Source organism: Brettanomyces bruxellensis, chromosome 7 (assembly GCF_011074885.1).
Source record: "Brettanomyces bruxellensis chromosome 7, complete sequence".
Lineage (NCBI taxonomy): Eukaryota > Fungi > Ascomycota > Pichiomycetes > Pichiales > Pichiaceae > Brettanomyces > Brettanomyces bruxellensis.
In genome coordinates, this window is record NC_054688.1 from 742579 (window position 1) to 761260 (window position 18682).

Below are 18682 nucleotides of genomic sequence, written 5' to 3' on the forward strand. Positions count from 1 at the left end.
AAAACTGCATATTATCAAATCACCAAATCTGATTAGCGGGGGAATTGATCTGAGTAAGAGATACAAGATCTAAGATAAAGGGTGGACACAATCAGGAAAAGAAGAAGAGGGAATAGTGCATTTACTCACGCTATAGCATAATAAATTCTACAAGAAAACATCTGATTCTTTTGAATTTGTGGGTTTATCACCTGTTACTTTATTCATCACATGACCGGCAATATTTCAGACATTTACGAGGCTAATGGGCCAAAGCCCAAAGATAGTCATCTCTTGGTGGGTCTCCGGGCTGTGAGATCAACAACCATACACCTGTCAAAGGTTGCATTTAAATTCATGAAGTATATAGGTCCAGGTCTTATGGTTAGTGTTGCATACATGGATCCAGGAAACTTCAGCAGCAGCATCGCTAGTGCTCGATTTCAATACAAGCTTCTTTTCTCGTTGCTGGTATCCAATGTGATGGCAGGAATCATGCAGATTCAGGCTTGCAAGCTTGGAATTTGCACCGGTCAGGATCTTGCAACCAACTGTCGCAAACACCTACCAAAGTATTTAAACTATATCATTTACGTTTTTGCAGAGATCTCGGTCATTGCTACAGATGTGGCGGAAATCATTGGTACTGCAATTGCTTTCAACATATTATTCAACATTCCGCTTTTTTGGGGTGTTCTTCTAACCACAATTGATGTTTTGGTGGTTATCATGGCATACAGACCGAATGGACCACCACTTGTTCTACGGCTCTTTGAAGGTTTCGTGAGTCTTTTGGTGCTGCTAACAGTAGCCTGCTTTGTCATTGAGCTGTCCAAAGTTTCACATGACACTAACTGGGGATCTGTGGCGAGAGGTTTCTTACCTTCAAAGGATATATTCTCTAATACCGAGGGATTGTATCTTTCTGCCGCCTTGCTAGGAAGTAATTTAATGCCTCACTCGCTTTATCTAGGATCCGGAGTCGTTCAATCACGAATGAAAGAGTATGATGTGAAGCATGGCCTTTACACCATGCCAAAGCAGAATTCACGGCAGAATGCTATATTTTGCTACCCTTCGAAAAGAGAGAAAGTGTCCAAGGAAGAGGAAGTCATAGAAAACACCAGTGGACTTTCTGAATCTACCCTTTCAGCTGATTCGACAGATTATACCCCGTCAATTGGGGCCGTGGAAACAACCATGAACTACACAATTGGCGAGTTGATCGTCTCATTGATAGTAGTCGCACTGTTTGTGAATGCTGCAATTTTGATAATTGCCGGAACTGCCTTGTCAAAGCCTCGTGATGATGATGGAGACGGTGACTTGGAGAATGCCGATTTATTCACTCTTCATTACTTGCTTTCGAGCCATTTATCCCAAACTGCAGGCACGATATTTGCGCTTGCATTGCTTTTTTCTGGTTTATGCGGAGGTACGGTTGTCACAATGGCTGGCCAAATGATCATGGAAGGCCACGCAAAACTATCTATGCCTCCTGGATTGAAGAGAATATTGACAAGAATAGTTTCGATAACTCCTTGCATTATAGTTGTGATCAAGAGTGGAAGAGAGGGACTCAGCAGTGTTCTTAACGGCTCGCAGGTTATTCTCTCAATGCTTTTGCCGTTTGTTAGTGCACCATTAATCTATCTTACATGCAATAAAAAGATTATGAGGGTTAGAGTTGGCAAAAGCTATGGTACTTCTAGTGAGGATTCTTCTGAGATGGAGCTACAGAACATGTCCGGACAGCAAGATACAGATCAAGAACAAAACAGGCATGCAAACTCTGGGCGTTATGATGAATTACCGACTGGAAATAATGACAATCACGAAGTTTACAAGGATATGAGTAATGGTAAAGTGTCTGGCATCCTATCTTTTATTGTTTGGCTTTTCATCAGTATTCTCAATTTTTGGCTTCTCGCAAGCCTGGCCGTGGGCAAGAATGTTCCATTATAATTGTATTGCATTTTACATTTGGCATATATATCTGGTATAGTAATTGTGAATCTACTAGATACAGCTCTCAGTGTAGACTTTTTTTTTCTTGGTATCAAAAAAAAAAAAAAAAAAAAAAAAGGAGGTGGAAAAAAGAATGCACTCAACAACGCTCAGGCCGGTGGATATATATATAGCCAATAATTTATTTAGTAGCTTTAACCACTTTGGTTTCACATTAAACATATTTAATTTCCTAGCGTCTCCAACTATACATCATGAGTGATGAGTTCAATCTCTTTGGGAATATAGGAGATAATCCACTGGGCAGCGGTGACCAATTGGATGCCCTATTTAAGAAGTTGGAAGAGGAACAACATCAATTAAAGCAACATTCAGGACCAGCTTCGAGCACAAATTCCTTACTATCGAATATACCACAGACAATTGAAGAATCACACATTAGTGCAAGTCTACATGCATCAATGAGGGTGGAAAGTACGCATTCCTCTGGAGGTCCGATTCCATTTAAACTACATCATTCAAAACCTACTGAGACAAAGCAGGCAATACAAAAAGTGCAGAAGGATCAGGGCAAAGACAGAGGAGAACAACCAAAGAAAAAGCGCCACTATAAAAAGCGGACAAAAAAAAATAAGGGGAAGGGGGAGTTGGATTTTGATCTTGAGAAACTGACTACAGATGATATCCTGAATTATAGCCCAGGTCTGCTTTTTGGAGACAAGCAGGATTCACCTTCAGGAAGCAATGGAAATATTCGAAACGCACTATCAACAAGCACTGCAGATGAAGCTGATATTCAAAGTTTTATGCGGAGTCTTGATCCGGACAATGTAGGACTTGGGGATTTACCATTTTTGGGTTCAGGAGGTGTGTCTTCAACAGATGAGGAGCCAAAACATAAAAGAGGCCCCGGAAGACCAAGGAAGAAGAGAAAATACACAAAGCACAAAAAAGACCCAAATGCTCCCAAGAAGCCCAAGAAGCCCAGAAAGCCAAGAAAACCAAGAAAGAAGAAGGCAACTGAAAGTACTGGCTTTAATGGTATGATGGACAGTACAGGCCTTGTCTCGCTGAAAACAGAAGAATCCAGTTCGGATGTTGCATTATCTCGGAGTGCATCGGTTCTAGAGGAAAGCTCAGCGAAGGCGAAAAGTTCCAATAAAATTCGCATTAACATACCAGAGTCGTTAGACCAGGGAGCATACTTCAAAAATAATATGCACATACACGGGTCCCAGTTGAGCGAAGCTCAGGCTCCTAAGCACAAGGAACACAAGAAGAAAATAAAATTACCGGAACCGGAAAAACCACAGCCACTTGACGAGAACGGTGTGCCTTTGGACATGATAGCCGGAATGAAGTATCTACAGACAAAGTTTGAGGCATACAAAGAAGTGAACATTGCAGAAAAGCTTCTTTCTAAGAAAAGAGATGAGGACGAAGGTATTGAGAGAGACGATAATGACCCCGATGAGCCAGAGTTTGGTGACTTGTTAGATCTCTTTGGTATTAACCCGGAGGAGATATCCCTAGATCTCACATTGAATGAGAAGAGGCGACTTCTTCTTGAGAGTATGGACAAAGAGCAAATGTCGCGGTATGAATTTTTCCGGAGAACAAACTTGAATACGGGAAGTGTCAGGAGGCTTGTGAGTAGCACAATAGGGCAGAGTATCAGTACCAGTTTGGCAAAAATTATAGGTGGTGTGGGTAAGATGTTTGTTGGCAACATAGTAGAAAGAGCCAAGGATGCTCAGAGAAAACAGTTTGAAAGCCAGGTCATACAGCAGTTAAACTACAAGCGAGCATTGAAGAAGTATGAGAATGCACTTCAACGGTTAAAGGCCGAGGGTGGAACCGATTTTTCACAAATCCAGAAACCTGGTCCCCCGCCAACATTTTACGAGGAGTTACGTGATCAGAGTAAGTTCCCGAGACGAAACCCATACACCTATAATAACTTTAGGGTGATCATACCTGATGCAAACACGCATCTTACTGCCGATCACATACGTGCGGCATACAAACTTTATGGGCAGGAAACGTCTTACGATATAAATGGAAGATGGAGTCAGCAGGGGGGTGGAAATGGCCTGTTGTTTCGCTGAGGAGCGTGCAAAATTTGCTAATATTTTGTGTAATTATAGTAATGTACAAGTATGAAGAATTGTAAGGTTAATGTTGCTCCTTTTATTTATTATTTTAGTGCTGTTAATATCGGACGAAGTCTGTTGCTCTGGAAATAATAGAAGATAGGTAAAGGTGAGGAGAGAACAGGAAAAAAAAAAAAAAAAAAAATGCATCGAACTTCATGCACTCATTCTATCTTTTTTTTTCTTCATGTACATCTCTAGTATTCCTTCTTAGATACTAATCAGAGTTCCAGATCCTAACCGTTTCAGTTCTAATCAATACTTGAGTATTCAAATCATGTCGAAAGTCGGAGTAATGGTCATGGGGCCTGCAGGGGTGGGAAAATCTACATTTTGCAATTCTATGATGGCGTATATGGAATCACAGGGAAGATCAGCCAATCTTGTTAACCTAGATCCAGCAGCAACAGCACATGAGTACGAATTTACTATAGATATCAGAGACTTGATTTCGTTGGATGACGTCGAGGATGAACTCAAACTTGGTCCAAACGGTGGTCTTATTTACTGCTTTGAGTTCCTTTTGAAAAATTTGGATTGGCTCGATGACCAAATCGGAGATTATCCAGATGACTATCTTATTTTCGACTGCCCGGGACAGATCGAATTATACAGTCATATACCGGCTATGCCAATTGTGGTGAAACACATACAACAGCAACTAAACTTTAACCTTTGCTGTACATATCTAATAGAGGCTCCCTTTATGGTTGATAGAGCCAAGTTCTTTTCAGGAGCCTTGGAAGCGATGTCAACGATGATTTTCATGGAGCTGCCTCATTTGAACATACTTTCAAAGATGGACTTGGTCAAAGGAAAGATGTCGAAAAGGGAAGTGAGGAAGTTCTTATGCCCAGATCCAATGCTAATGAATGACGATGAGGTGCAAGACGATCAAAAAGATCTGATTCTAACAAATCCCAAATACAGACGATTGAATAAGGCAATAGCACAGCTAGTGGATGACTTTGGAATGGTGCAGTTTCTGCCTTTGGACTGTTCCGATAGAGACAAAAGCGAGTCTCTAAGAACGATCGTTACATGCATTGATAATATGACACAATGGGATGAAAACCAGGAGCCAAAGGATCCGGCTGAAGATATGGAAGAACCAGAAGATCCAGAGGACCAGTAAGTGAATTCGGAATATATGTATTATACAGTATTATAGACTTAACAAAATGTTGACACTCAAAAACGTATCCAGGGCATATCGGTTATGCAACCCGTATTTTCTCGGACTTCAACGTTTCCACTTTTGTATTAACCTTTCTGCGTCTTTTCTTAGGCTTGTAAACGTAGTCATATAGACTGACAAGACCTGGAACCATCTGGCAACTTCCAATTACTAGCAAATCGAAATACTCCACATAATCCACAATACTCTGTGTTGGAGGATCTATATTCACCCATATCACATATCCTTTATTCGCATGCACAGATCTTGCCATTTCTTTCACAAGCCTTCTCACTCCCGGTATCTTTAGTGTAGTACCAGTAACAATGAGACAATCTGGTCTTGATTTGATATCAGATTCAGTGATGCTTCCGATAATTTCACCATCCGGATGGAACTCGTTGTATAAAACAATTCTTGGCCTCAGTATTCCTTCGTTCTGTAATCTTTTCCCTGCAATATCACGAACCTTGTTCATCTCCTGGCATTCTGGACATCTCACTATTAATCTTCTTCCTTCTGTATTAGGTGCCTTTTTGAAAAACGTCTCATTCAACGGTGTAATATACCGACACTTTGAACAGTTCATTAGCTGAATATTCCCATGCAATTGAATGCATTTTGGATATGGTTTGTGAAAAGTTAGCGGGATCTTTGTTTTCAAATGTGGTAACTGTACGTCTAGACAATCAATATTCTGTGTATATAGTCTCAGAAGACGACCTTGCTCTGATATCTTATCAATCATGTGATGATAATATGTTGGGTCGCACTCATTGGAAAGAGTGTACAACTTGTGGATCATTGACTCAAATTTCTTAATGGAACCATCTGACCTAAACACATTATAGTCAAAGAGATTTTTTCCTGAACCTGAGGATTTAGTAGCCAAGCCTTGAAATAGACCATTAGAGGATCTGAAATCAGGAATACCAGCCCCCACAGAAACTCCGGCACCAATAACCATTACCACCCTCTTGGAGTATGTTATGGCATGATGAAGAAAATAAACATCTGACAACTCAATTTGATCTTCAAGTGGTTTATCAAAATCAAGCTTTGAAATATCCAGTATCGTCCCATTTGGAGGTCTGTATCTTAGTTTTGGTTTTCTTTTAAGATCTGTTGTTGGAATCTCGAACTGAACACTTTCTGGTTTTTGTTCAAAACCTTTCAGTAATCTGGAACATCGAGTACGAAACTTGCTTATAGTTAGGCCAAGCAGCTTCAAATTCTTTAGATCTTCTTCACTGAATTCCTCCTGCTTCACTGCAATCGTGTCCAAAGGTTCCTTTTTTATCTTTCTTCTCCCTGTTTCCTTTTTAACTCTTCCTGAATCTCCAATTCGTGATTGCCTTTCCAACTTCACGTTTACTTTCTTATTCGAAACTTTATTCCTTCTCACAACAGTCATACTTCTGGCAGCCAAACAAAATTTGACGAGTATATTTATTGCCTTGATAAATCAAGCTTTAATGAAAGTATAAATATTCTTAGAAAGCTGGATTGAATACAAAAAAGAGATGTGACACGCATCTGTGTGTCTTTCAAGATGATTTCATTTCACTTTTTTTCTCTCCCCAAGATGATAAAAAAAATGTCAGATTATTACTCTTTTGGGGTTTACAAGCAAGCAATTTAGCTGTTTGTGGAATAATTCGCAATATAAGAGTCTCCATTTGATTGACCCGTCAATCGACGTTAATACTGTAACCATTCGCAAGATTCGGAAATTGAATCCGTGCTTGGTAAGGGTGACGACCAAAAAAATATATATACATAATATAATAGCTAGGTCTGGTTTATCTAGAAAGGCAAGTACAACCAGGAAAGGAAACATAAACAATATGTTGCTCACATATTGATTACATTCATCACCTTTTTCACTTTGAATTCTGTCGGTGCTCTGTAATTTTCAATAAAAGGTAGCTGAACCGCTTATTAATCGACTAAGTAAATACATCCGTACACTGCATTCTATACTGTGGAAAGCGAAATTTTTACGGCTTTTATCTCAAAATTCTCCGCTTTCCTGCTTAGCTCTTCGAGTATTTAAGAACTCCGTATATAAGAAATCATTTGCCTTCATAGTTTTTGTATAGCATATCCTGTTTCAACTTTACGCCAAGTACCATCTCTAATTAGCACAAAGTTTTGGTAAAAGCAGAAAATAGCAAAATGAGTGCTTTTTGGAACGATATTAGCACTCAGATTGTGGATTCTTCGGAGATTATTGGCCATTCATCTTCAAATGGTACTTTCTTAAAAAGCCCAATCTGCTCCTGCTATGACAACGGCGGATACTCTATCATTTCACCTATAAACGATATTTCGCCATGTTTTATTAATGGTATCCTTACAAATTTATTATCGGTTGCAATCATAGTTCATGGCTCAATAGAAATACATAGATTGCGTCAGAAGAGAAACATAAGTGCAAGATCCTCGTCATTTTTTGGCATTAAATGCATCTTAATTGCTTTACAGGTTATGCTTCAGCTACTGATCTGTCTATACTACCCAAAGGTTACTTCTTATCCTTTGAATGTAACCTTTTTGAATGATATACAGTGGTGGTCGACGCTTGGCACTTGCTTGTCTTTATTGATAGTTAGCGCACTTTCATACATTGAGAATTACAAGTCTTTCATTGCCTCCACCGCATTAATTAACTTCTGGTTGGTATACGCTATTTTGAACTTTTTCCGCATAATTAATGTGTATCTTCGAAAAACAACAACTGCTATGACTTTCTTAATATGGGCTACCGGTATAAATACTATTCTGATTCTTGTGTTGGAGATTACTGAATCTCCAAGACCTATTTTAAAGCCGGAGGAGTATAATCCAGTGGAAAATGCCAACATATTCAGTCGTATTACTTTTGAATGGCTGACACCTTTAATGAGTAAGGGTTATCACAAGTATCTCGAACAGAAAGATCTACCTATGCTGCCAAGTGCTTTGAAATCAAGAAACTTGTTCAACTCTTTGTACGAGAATTGGAAAAGTGAGATTAATAAAGGAAGCGCACCTTCTTTGGCAAAGGCTCTTTGGAAATCATTTGGCGGTCAATTCATGTTTGCCGGTATTTTCAAACTCATTCAGGATTGTATCGCCTTCATTCAGCCACAATTTTTGAAAAAATTGATCCAATTTGTTGATGATTACTCTAAGGATCATAGCATTCCTCTTACCAGAGGCTTTATGATTGTTGTTGGAATGTTTGGTGTTTCTGTCATTCAGACTGCGGCTTTACATCAATATTTTGAGAGGGTGTTCGACACAGGCATTAAAGTGAAGTCATCTTTAAACTGTCTTATTTATCAGAAGGCCTTGACCTTGTCTGCGGAGGCCAAACAAAAGAAAAGTACAGGCGATATTGTCAACTTGATGTCTGTTGATACTCAACGTTTACAGGAGTTATGCAGGAATCTGCAACTCATTTGGTCTGGACCTTTTCAAATAATACTTTGCTTGCTCTCTCTCTACAAGTTGATTGGAAATGCCATGTGGGTTGGTGTTTTTATCATGGTGATAAGCGTGCCCTTGAATACCTTCCTATTTGGTATCCTCAAGAGTTTGCAGAAGAGGCAGATGAAAATCAAGGATGAGAGAACTGGACTTATTTCCGAAATCCTTAACAACATCAAGTCTTTGAAGTTGTATGCCTGGGAAATTCCGTTCAGGAAGAAGCTGACTTACGTGAGAAATGAGAAAGAACTCAAGAACTTGAAGAAAATCGGTGTGTGCCAGGCATGCAACCAATTTGTTTTCAAATCGGCTCCTCATCTAGTCAGCACTGCATCATTTGGACTTTTCCTATGGAAGTACAGCTCACGCCCATTGGGAACGGACATCGTCTTTACAGCACTTTCTCTTTTCAACTTATTAAGTTTCCCATTAGCTGTTCTTCCGAATGTTATCGGGAGCGTCATTGAAGCCCAAGTTTCTCTTAAGAGACTATCAGACTTTATGATGAGTGATGAATTGGAGATGAATTCAGTCCATAAACTTTCTCCAAATTACGAAAAAGGTGCACCTGCTGTTGAGATTGAAGATGCCGACTTTTTGTGGTCTCGTCACCCTTATAAAGTTGCTCTTGTGAACATTAATTACAGTGCAAAAGTTGGAGATCTCAATTGTATTGTTGGAAGGGTTGGCTCTGGAAAATCATGTATGCTTCAGGCTATACTTGGTGACTTGCACAAGACTAAAGGTATTGCAAGAGTTTATGGTTCTGTTGCTTATGTTCCTCAAATTCCTTGGATCATGAACGGTACTATTCGAGAGAACATCTTGTTTGGATGCAAGTATGATAAGGACTTTTATGAAAAGACGCTTAAGGCATGTGCTTTGATTTTGGATTTAGGTATTATGCCGGATGGTGATTTAACACAGGTGGGTGAAAAGGGAATCAGCTTGTCTGGAGGTCAAAAGGCACGTTTATCATTGGCTAGATCCGTTTATGCCCGTTCGGATGTTTACATTTTAGATGATATATTGAGTGCGGTGGACGAGCATGTGGGAAGACATATTATCAACAATGTTCTTGGCCCTGAAGGTTTACTTAAAAGCAGATGCAGAATTCTTGCTACGAACAATTTGCACGTCCTCGTTCATGCTGATAAGATTACCATGCTCTCGCAAGGTAGAGTCCAAGAAGAGGGAAGTTATACTGATTTGATGGCCATGGAGAACAAATCTGGTTTATATAAGCTTTTGAAGGAGTTTGGTCATGCTGGAAAAAGCGGCGATACCACTCCTGAGAATGAAGAGTCGAACTCAGATAAGGCTGCCGAGGCAATTGAGAAGGTTGTCACGACCGACAGCAAAGAGTCATTCGCCTTGGGTGAGCTTGATTCAGAGATTAAAGAAGCTTCAAAGCATGTGGTTCATAAGGCGGAAATGGAAGATTTTACAAATGCTGTTAAGCAGAAGGAGATAATCGAGGAGCAGACAGGCAGAAATGAAAAGCACGAACAGGGAAAGGTGAAATGGAACGTTTATCTTACTTATTTCAAGGCTTGTGGGTTCAGAAATGTTTGCATCTTGATTGCCTTTATCATCGCATATATGGGATTGTCTGTGTTGGCCAATGTGTGGTTGAAATACTGGTCTGAGTTGAATAGTAGGATGGGCTATAACCCTAACCCATGGAGGAATTTGGGGATCTACTTTGCACTTTGCATGATATCTATAGTGTTTGTTGTTAGTGAGAGTTTGGTTCAGTGGTTGCTATGCTCTGTTTCCGGATCCAAGATTCTTCATCAAAGTATGCTAGAAAGTGTTTTGCTTGCACCAATGCAGTTTTTTGAGACAACACCTATTGGTCGGATTCTTAACAGGTTTTCAAATGATATATACCGTATCGATGCGGTCATGTTTAGGGTTCTTGATAGTTTCTTTTCTACTAGTATTAGGGTCTTGTTCACAATCATCGTTATTGTGTTCTCCACTTGGCAGTTTATCTTCTTTGTTATCCCTCTAGGATTTGTTTACAGATACTTCCAGAAGTATTATTTGGCATCCTCGAGAGAACTCCGGCGTTTAGACTCTGTTTCCAGATCTCCAATATTTTCACACTTTGAAGAGACATTGAGGGGTGTTGCAACTATCAGGGCATACAATCAGATTAAGAGATTCATATTCTTGAATCAGTACAATACAGATAAGAATATGAGTGCTTACCATCCAGCTGTGAGTGCTAATCGGTGGTTGGCTGTCCGCCTTGAATTTTTGGGATCACTAATTATTCTTGCAGCTTCTGGCTTGTTGATCGTTACTTTAAGAGGAGGTCACGTGACCCCTGGTTTGGTCGGTTTGTCGGTTTCATATGCTTTACAGATTACCCAATTCTTGAACTGGATTGTCAGAATGACTGTTGATATCGAATCTAATATTGTTTCCGTGGAAAGAGTCATGGAGTATGCTAAAATCAAACCAGAGGCACCACAATTTATCGAGTCACGCAAGCCGGCTGATAATTGGCCTTATAAGGGAGCAGTCCGGTTTGTACACTATTCTGCAAGGTATAGGCCGGACCTTGAGTTGGTGTTGAAAGATATCAACTTATCAATTAAATCACAGGAAAAAGTTGGTATCGTGGGTAGAACTGGTGCAGGTAAATCTTCATTGACTCTTGCTCTATTCAGACTTATTGAGGCTTCTGGAGGTCATATAAACATAGATGATCTGGACACCAGTAAGCTTGGCCTATTTGATTTGAGATCTAGGCTTTCGATTATTCCACAAGACTCTCAAATATTCCAAGGCACTATAAGATCCAATTTGGATCCAACTGATCAGTATACAGACGAGGCTTTATGGAATGCTCTTAAGTTATCTCATCTAAGCGATCATATCAAGAAGATGTATGAGGACATAGATGACAAGTCAACTGTCAAATATAATCCATTACTCTCACCTGTCAGTGAAGGTGGCTCGAATTTATCTGTTGGCCAGAGACAGTTGATGTGCTTAGCAAGGGCCCTTTGTAAAGAAAACTGTCGGATTCTTGTGCTGGATGAGGCTACTGCTAATGTTGATGTTCAAACGGACTCGATTGTGCAGCAAACGATAAGATCTGCATTTAAAGAGAGAACTATTCTCACGATTGCCCACAGATTAAACACCATTATTGACAGTGATCGGATCATCGTGTTGGACAAGGGAAAAGTGGCTGAATTTGACACGCCTGATAACCTCTTGAAGGACAAATCATCATTGTTCTATTCGTTGTGTAAGGAAGGAGGACTTATTGAGGATACGGATTAGATGTGCTGCGAGATGCCACTTACATAGTTAGATTAAATTTATAAATGAAAAATACAGTTGGAAAACAAATAACGTAGTAGATATTTATCGCACCTGCATTCCAGTTTAAACTACCAGCCATGGTTAATTCATTATGACAAATTAGATCTGTGTATATACAAACACATAAATATATATATTCTGATTTTATACATCTCTCAATTTCTTTTCCGACGTAGCAAAACACTCGCAAGACCAACACCAGCCGCAGTGAGCCCACTCAATATGGCAAGGCCTATGACACTGTTCTTTGCCAATTCATTATGTATTTCATCCTTTAACTCCTTTGCCTGTAAGTTATCCGGTTCATGATCTAGTAAAACGTTAACATACCTTTCGCTTTCTTTATATTCACCAATCTTATAACATCCCACAGATAGATAGTACAAGCATTCTCTTCTTCGAGAAGGTTCCTTTTTAAAAATTCCTGTGAGTATGTTGATACCTTGCTTATTATCACCTTTATCTTTAGACTTCACCAACCCCCATGCATAATTGAAAAGTGACTGGATAGTGGGATCTGTGCCCTCAGACTCCACTTGCTTTCTTAAAATTGCTAGTTGGGGATCCGATAACGGCGTGAATGCATCATTCAGATTAGGGAGATAGCTGAATTTAGGCATTCTTGTGTGCTTGTTTAATATATTGCTTATTGATAATACTAAAAAGATGAATGTATGTGGGCAACTTGCTAACAGTATAAACTAAACGAGAAGTTGAAAATAAGATGTAATTAGTTTGCTTCTTGTCTATTCATGAATTACACTTATCTTCCGATGCTATTTATACGGTGGCAATGAATGTGATGATATAGCGTTTATCTTTTATTATATAGACCATCCGTACCAATCAGGTGATACCTTTTTTTGATTTGTCGCGTCTATCGAGAAATTTGGTTTCATTTGACAGGTTGGAAGGAGACTTGCAGAATTTTGTGGAGTCGATCTACGCGTCTTAATGAATAAATGTGCGGAAAGCGTAACTTCCGGAGACGCATAGTCTCTAACGGTACAATTTATTCTTTGCATTCTTTACATGCGATTAAGCGGATCAATTTAGTTAGTTTTAAAAGACTTTAAATTTTGATATTGCTACAAAAAAAGTATGTCTTTTTCTGTTTATACAAACAAGCAAGCGATCTATATTTATACTGACGGAATAAGATTGAAGTCCGATTCTGCTTATACCAAGAAAAGCTTGGCTCGGTATATTTACCGAATAGGGATGGCATCGACGCGATTGCAAAAAAAGTTTACCAAAAAAAATTCAGCCTCTTCTATCTATAATTAAGATTTGAACTGGCTGAGAACCAACTATACAACTGTGCAGTTCACTTTTTTCTGCCAATTCATCATCAAGAATATAGGGCCTGATTTTTACTCCACTTTGTTTACAAACTGCTTTGTGTTGAATAGAAGATTGTGATGAAAAGGTGACCTTAGTCTTGCCCTGATCGAAATTTTATGTTATCGTTTGCCGAAATTAGCACCCCATGTGGATGTTATGATGAAGGGGGATACTACCCAATATCTCCCTTACATGACCTCTCACCTTGTTTTGTTAATGGAATATTGATTAATCTGCTTTCAGTGTGGATGATTGTTAGTGGTGGATTTCAGTTTTGTAGCCTCAGACATAAACCCACCATTAACACACGCTTTCCGTATTGGCTTGCAATAAAGCTTTCACTAATTGGAATACAGATAGTTTTACAAATATCTTTAACTTTATACTATCCAAAATTTGCAGAGTACACGGATGAAAATGCAAGTTATTGGAAGGACGCTGTCTGGTGGTCGAGCTTTTCTTCGGTTATAGCTCAGTGCATCGTTGTGCTTTTGACATATGTTCAAAACTACAAGTCATATGTCTCCTTGCCACAGGTAATTCTTTATTGGATGGGGTACATCGTATTTGGCTTTTTTCGACTTATTAGCATTTATTTGAGACCGTCCCGTGCACTGAACATTTTCCTTCAAATTTCCATGGAAGTTGTCACAATTTCGATATTTATTATCGAGGTTCAGTGCTCTTTAGTTAATGAAAAGCTTGTTTCAGAAGAGCACAGTCTTCGTGATTACGCTAATATCTTTAGTCGGTTTACATTCTCCTGGATGACGCCGTTAATGCAAAAAGGTTATAAGCAGTACCTTACACTCTCGGATCTTCCTCCTTTACCTAGTTCGCTAAAAACAGAGAACATATCTAAAATTCTAAAGGCAAACTGGGAGAATGAAAGGTTGAAAAACTGGAAGCACCCATCATTGTTAATGTCATTAGTGAAGGCATTTGGAAGACCATTCTTTCTTGGTGGACTTTATGAATTGATCAAAGATTTCATTAGATTTAGCCAACCACAACTATTGAAGAACCTTATCAGGTTTGTTCAAAGGTATGGAGAAGATAAAGCAGCTGCTCCTCTCGCTGAGGGATTTCTACTTGTTATTTCAATGTTTGGACTCTCGGTTCTTGAATCTTTCTGTCTGCATCAGTACATTGAGAAGATTATGGATATGGGAATTAAAGTTAAGTCTTCCTTAAACACTTTTATATATCAGAAATCTTTAGTTTTATCCATTGAGGCTAGACAAGAGATGACAACAGGTGACATAGTTAACCTTATGTCGGTGGATACTCAACGGTTGCAGACATTGTGCAATAATTTGCAAATAATATGGTCCGGACCAGTTCAGATTGTTCTTTGCTTGGTATCCTTGTACAAGCTTATGGGAAATTCCATGTGGATGGGTTTGCTGGTTTTGTTATTTACAATTCCAATGAATACTGTCATTTCGCGTGCTTTAAAAACTCTTCAGCACAGGCAGATGAAAGTTAAAGATGAAAGAACCAGCTTGATATCAGAAATTTTGAGTAATATCAGCTCTCTCAAGCTTTATGCCTGGGAAAACCCGTACAGAGAACGCCTAATGGAGGTGAGAAATGATAAAGAGTTAAAGAACTTACAGGAAATCGGCGTTTATCAGGCTGTGAATCAATTCATCTTCAACATGGTTCCATCAATTGTTAGTACTTCCACCTTTGCCGTGTTTATTATAATATATTCTGGAACACCTCTAAGTACAGATATTGTGTTCACAGCGATATCTTTGTTTAATTTGTTGGAGTTCCCGCTCACGGTTTTACCTTGGGCTATAAGTGACTTTATTGAAGCACAAGTTTCTGTTCAGCGTCTTACAAAATTCTTTATGAGTGATGAATTAGATTCTTCTTCTGTTTTAAGACTCCCAGCAGATCCCAAATCCAACGATCCAGTTGTTCAGGTTAGTGATGGAACTTTCTTATGGTCTCAGAATCCAGAGAAAATTGCACTTACCAATTTCAACTACAGTGCTAAACTTGCTACTTTGAACTGCCTTGTTGGAAGAGTTGGTTCAGGTAAGTCTGCAGTTCTTCAAGCAATTCTAGGAAATTTGAATAAGCGAACTGGAAAAATACTTTTGAAGGGAACCGTTGCATATGTTCCCCAGATTCCTTGGATTATGAATGGAACTGTTAAGGAAAATATTATTTTTGGATTCAGGGAAGATCCAGCGTTCTATAAGAAGACTATTGAAGCTTGTGATCTATCACGAGATCTCAGCATTTTTCCAGAGGGAGATATGACACAGGTTGGCGAAAAGGGCATCAGTTTATCCGGAGGTCAGAAAGTTCGGCTAGCGTTAGCAAGAGCGGTCTATTCCAGAGCGGATATCTTCATCTTGGATGATATTTTGAGTGCTGTTGATGAACATGTCGGAAAGCACATCATTAAGAATGTGCTTGGATCCACGGGTTTGCTAAAATCAAGATGCAGGATTCTGTGCACGAACAATTTACACGTTTTGAAATATGCAGACCAAATTACTGTTCTTTCTAATGGCAATGTTATGGAAGAGGGAAGTTATGAGAGTTTGATCAACTCAGGAGCAAGATTATCTTCATTAATGAGGGAATTCGGAACAGAGAAGGATAAGGAGCATTTCGATCAAGAGGTTCTGAAAGATAAAAGTTCTGAAAGCTCTTCGGCAACATCGTTATTTCCAGATGAGGCTTTAACTGCACGTAAGCACAATACTACTCTTGAAAATGCCAGATTGGAAAACTATAAGGATGCAATTGTGAAAGTGGAGCGAGCAAAGGCCAAATCAGGTAGGAGTGAACACACGCAAAAGGGAAGTGTGAAATGGGAGGTGTATTTGTCGTATATGAAGGCATGTGGAGTTTGGAATGTGTTGTTGTTCATGCTCTGCATTGTTATATCCATGGGATTGTCTGTGTTGGCCAATGTTTGGTTGAAATATTGGTCCGAACTAAATAGCAGAGAGGGTGGAAATCCATCTCCTTGGAAGAACCTTGGAATATACTTTGGCATATGTCTATTCACTGCAATTTTCAGTCTTTGTGAGACCTTGGTTCAATGGCTTTTGTGCTCGATCTCAGGCTCAAAGAAGATGCATCAAAAGATGTTGGATTGTGTACTTCGAGCTCCAATGGAGTTCTTCGAGACAACACCAATTGGCCGCATTTTGAACAGGTTTTCTAACGATATATCAAAGATAGATGAGTCATTGTTTAGAGTTTTTGCCAACTTCTTTGGATCCGCCGTCAGGGTTGGATTCACAATTCTCGTGATTGTTCTTTCCACGTGGCAGTTCATCTTGTTTGTTATACCCCTTGGATTCATTTACAGGTATTTCCAGATGTACTATTTGTCGACATCACGTGAATTGAGGAGATTGGATTCCATCACAAGATCTCCAATCTTCGCTCATTTGCAAGAAACATTGAATGGTGCTGAGACAATCAGAGCATACGATCAGTCCGACCGTTTTGTTTTTCTAAGTTGCTACAAGATGAATCGGAACATGAGTGCATACCATCCTTCGATGACAGCAAATAGATGGCTAAGTATCAGATTAGAGTTTATCGGTTCACTAATAATTTTGGGAGCTTCTGGACTTCTCATACTGACATTAAACTCTGGTAGGGTTACGCCTGGTTTAGTTGGTCTTTCTGTTTCATATGCTTTGCAAGTGACACAGGCATTAAACAGAGTCGTGCGTATGAGTTCACGTATAGAGTCTGATATTGTTTCTATTGAAAGAGTTGAAGAGTACTCTTCTCTTCCATCAGAAGCACCTGTGATCATTGAATCTAACAGGCCATCTAAGGAATGGCCCCATAATGGTGCACTCTCCTTTGATCACTATTCCACTAGATATAGAGATGATTTAGACCTTGTGCTAAAGGATATCAACATATCCATCAATCCAAGGGAGAAAATCGGAATCGTCGGCAGAACTGGTGCTGGCAAATCCAGTTTGACTTTAGCAATCTTCAGAATTATTGAAGCAGTTAAAGGGAAAATCATTATTGATGATATCAATACTGGTGAGATCGGACTTTATGATTTGAGGTCGAAACTCTCCATTATTCCACAGGATGCCCAAATATTTGAAGGTACAATTCGGTCGAATTTGGATCCTATTGACCAGTATCCAGATGATGATCTTTGGAACGCACTAAGGCTTTCTCATCTCGCGGAGTACGTTAACGTGATGTACAAATCTTTAGAGGATAAATCCTCTGTGCACTATAATCCTCTTTTGATAAAGCTCTCAGAGGGAGGATCAAACCTTTCTGTCGGCCAAAGACAGTTGATGTGTTTGGCTAGAGCGCTCTGTAAGAGTGATTCCAAGATTCTTGTTTTAGATGAGGCCACTGCCAATGTTGATGTTCAAACGGACTCCATTGTGCAGCAAACGATAAGATCTGCATTTAAAGAGAGAACTATTCTCACGATTGCCCACAGATTAAACACTATTATTGACAGTGATCGGATCATCGTGTTGGATAAGGGAAAAGTGGCTGAATTTGACACGCCTGACAACCTCTTGAAAGACAAGTCATCGTTGTTCTTCTCATTATGCAAGGAGGGTGGACTAATCAAGAAAGAGTAAAAGTGGTTGTTGGTTTTGTGTACCAAGTTTAAAAGTTTAATCATATGCTTTCTAAATCTTTATACCGCAAAAAGTCAGTTATATATAGTGTATGTTAAAGTAGTACAATTCAGAAGGTGAACCGAAAGCAGCCGGCGCATGAACACCCAATCAGTTTGTTTATCTTCGCATCTTCACATTTTATTCCTTCTATTGTTATTGTTATTTATTTTCATCCGGAGAAAGAAGCGAGAAAAAAAATTAAGAATAATGAGATTAGCACGTTAATGCAAATTATTTTGCTGGTTTTAATACGTTATCTTTTCTTATCTATAAATGCTCTAAACCAATAGAGAGAGGCTGCATTCCAAAATTTCTGTCTCATTTGTATATATATATTCCCGGCCCGACATATATATAGCATCGCAGTACTTCTTGATAAGCATAATATTCAGCCATTGCTTAATTCACTGTTCTATTTCATACTTATTTTTGCACGAAATTCAAACAGATACTTCAAGATTAATTGACAACCAGTCTATACTTTCGAAATGGGAGTGACGAATACATTAAAGCAGAAGCCAATGAAGCAGGTCACTCGGTTAATGAGTGCTACGATGCAATGTTCTGAACTTTCTGCTGCTTACGGC

The 18682-nt window shown here is 39.2% G+C and overlaps 7 protein-coding genes across 7 annotated transcripts; 5 read left to right on the forward strand and 2 right to left on the reverse strand.

The window, feature by feature from the left end:
• Positions 1-210: 210 nt before the first annotated feature.
• BRETT_004813 (uncharacterized protein) lies at positions 211-1944 on the forward strand (the record flags this gene model as incomplete). The annotated part of the gene is made up of 1 exon (XM_041283302.1): positions 211-1944. One exon carries the CDS (start codon positions 211-213, stop codon positions 1942-1944), a length of 1734 nt encoding a protein of 577 aa, XP_041136654.1.
• Positions 1945-2201: 257 nt separating this feature from the next.
• On the forward strand, positions 2202-4055 carry BRETT_004814 (uncharacterized protein; the record flags this gene model as incomplete). Its single annotated transcript, XM_041283303.1, has 1 exon — positions 2202-4055. The coding sequence occupies one exon, from the start codon at positions 2202-2204 to the stop codon at positions 4053-4055; it is 1854 nt and encodes a 617-aa protein (XP_041136655.1).
• A 322-nt stretch (positions 4056-4377) lies between these two features.
• On the forward strand, positions 4378-5235 carry BRETT_004815 (uncharacterized protein; the record flags this gene model as incomplete). The annotated part of the gene is made up of 1 exon (XM_041283304.1): positions 4378-5235. One exon carries the CDS (start codon positions 4378-4380, stop codon positions 5233-5235), a length of 858 nt encoding a protein of 285 aa, XP_041136656.1.
• Positions 5236-5317: 82 nt separating this feature from the next.
• On the reverse strand, positions 5318-6691 carry BRETT_004816 (uncharacterized protein; the record flags this gene model as incomplete). The annotated part of the gene is made up of 1 exon (XM_041283305.1): positions 5318-6691. The coding sequence occupies one exon, from the start codon at positions 6689-6691 to the stop codon at positions 5318-5320; it is 1374 nt and encodes a 457-aa protein (XP_041136657.1).
• Positions 6692-7455: 764 nt separating this feature from the next.
• Positions 7456-12054, forward strand: BRETT_004817 (uncharacterized protein; the record flags this gene model as incomplete). Its single annotated transcript, XM_041283306.1, has 1 exon — positions 7456-12054. One exon carries the CDS (start codon positions 7456-7458, stop codon positions 12052-12054), a length of 4599 nt encoding a protein of 1532 aa, XP_041136658.1.
• A 197-nt stretch (positions 12055-12251) lies between these two features.
• BRETT_004818 (uncharacterized protein) lies at positions 12252-12716 on the reverse strand (the record flags this gene model as incomplete). The annotated part of the gene is made up of 1 exon (XM_041283307.1): positions 12252-12716. The coding sequence occupies one exon, from the start codon at positions 12714-12716 to the stop codon at positions 12252-12254; it is 465 nt and encodes a 154-aa protein (XP_041136659.1).
• Positions 12717-14078: 1362 nt separating this feature from the next.
• On the forward strand, positions 14079-18053 carry BRETT_004819 (uncharacterized protein; the record flags this gene model as incomplete). The annotated part of the gene is made up of 1 exon (XM_041283308.1): positions 14079-18053. One exon carries the CDS (start codon positions 14079-14081, stop codon positions 18051-18053), a length of 3975 nt encoding a protein of 1324 aa, XP_041136660.1.
• Positions 18054-18682: the final 629 nt, after the last annotated feature.